General features: G+C 52.1%; 1 protein-coding gene across 1 annotated transcript in view; it reads left to right on the plus strand.

The window, feature by feature from the left end:
• LACBIDRAFT_333385 (uncharacterized protein) overlaps positions 1-68 on the plus strand; it is a gene marked incomplete at both ends in the record, with an annotated part of 1,206 nt that extends 1,138 nt beyond the window's left edge. Inside the window, one exon of the mRNA XM_001887969.1 lies at positions 54-68. Within this exon, the coding sequence (XP_001888004.1) occupies positions 54-68 (15 nt within the window). The remainder of the gene's footprint in view (positions 1-53) is intronic.
• Positions 69-707: the final 639 nt, after the last annotated feature.

Below are 707 nucleotides of genomic sequence, written 5' to 3' on the forward strand. Positions count from 1 at the left end.
CGAAACTCTGGCGAAGATTAATGATGTGGCTAGTAACCATGAGGACTTGGCAGCGGAAGAGGCATTGATTTTACGTGGGTGCGTGTTGGCGTTCAACAAACAATACCCTCGTTAACATCGTTACGTAGCCCTCAACCGGGGCAAATCGGGGTTTACAAGGATACTTTGGAACGTTTGAATGCGAATATTGCCTTCAAGGCCTCAGATGGTGACCTGGATAGGACGGTGAGTGGCTTGAGGTGGTAACATTTCCTCTCACTCAATTGGTGGGACAGGCGCGACTTATCGAAACCGGAGCGAAGAAACTGACACAGTTATACACAAAAGTCGTCGCAGAAGGTTCATCGGGAGTAACGCCTGTTCCCGGTGCAGATATGATGACCTCTTTCCCATCATCCCTTCTTCCTACGTTATCGCCTGTCGTCACCTTCTTGCGCACACTCCCGGTACCATCCACTCATCCAACTCATCCGGCCGCTCAAGTTATCTTGACGACTTTGAAAGAGGCGCAACGAGGCTACGCCGACATGCGAGGGAACTGGAGCGTAAAGTGCCTGGAAGGGCAGGGAAAGCGGCTTGTAGCTCGTGCGGAAAGCGTGGATCCACTTGTGACAGGAAGGGAGTTTGGGGAGTGGGTCGAGTTAATTCTGGGAACCGCGGATGTACGTTGGCCTCGCTTCTACCCTGCATCCTTGCCTTACCTGTTT

The sequence above is a fragment of the Laccaria bicolor genome, genomic scaffold, assembly GCF_000143565.1.
Source record: "Laccaria bicolor S238N-H82 LACBIscaffold_50 genomic scaffold, whole genome shotgun sequence".
NCBI classification, from domain to species: domain Eukaryota; kingdom Fungi; phylum Basidiomycota; class Agaricomycetes; order Agaricales; family Hydnangiaceae; genus Laccaria; species Laccaria bicolor.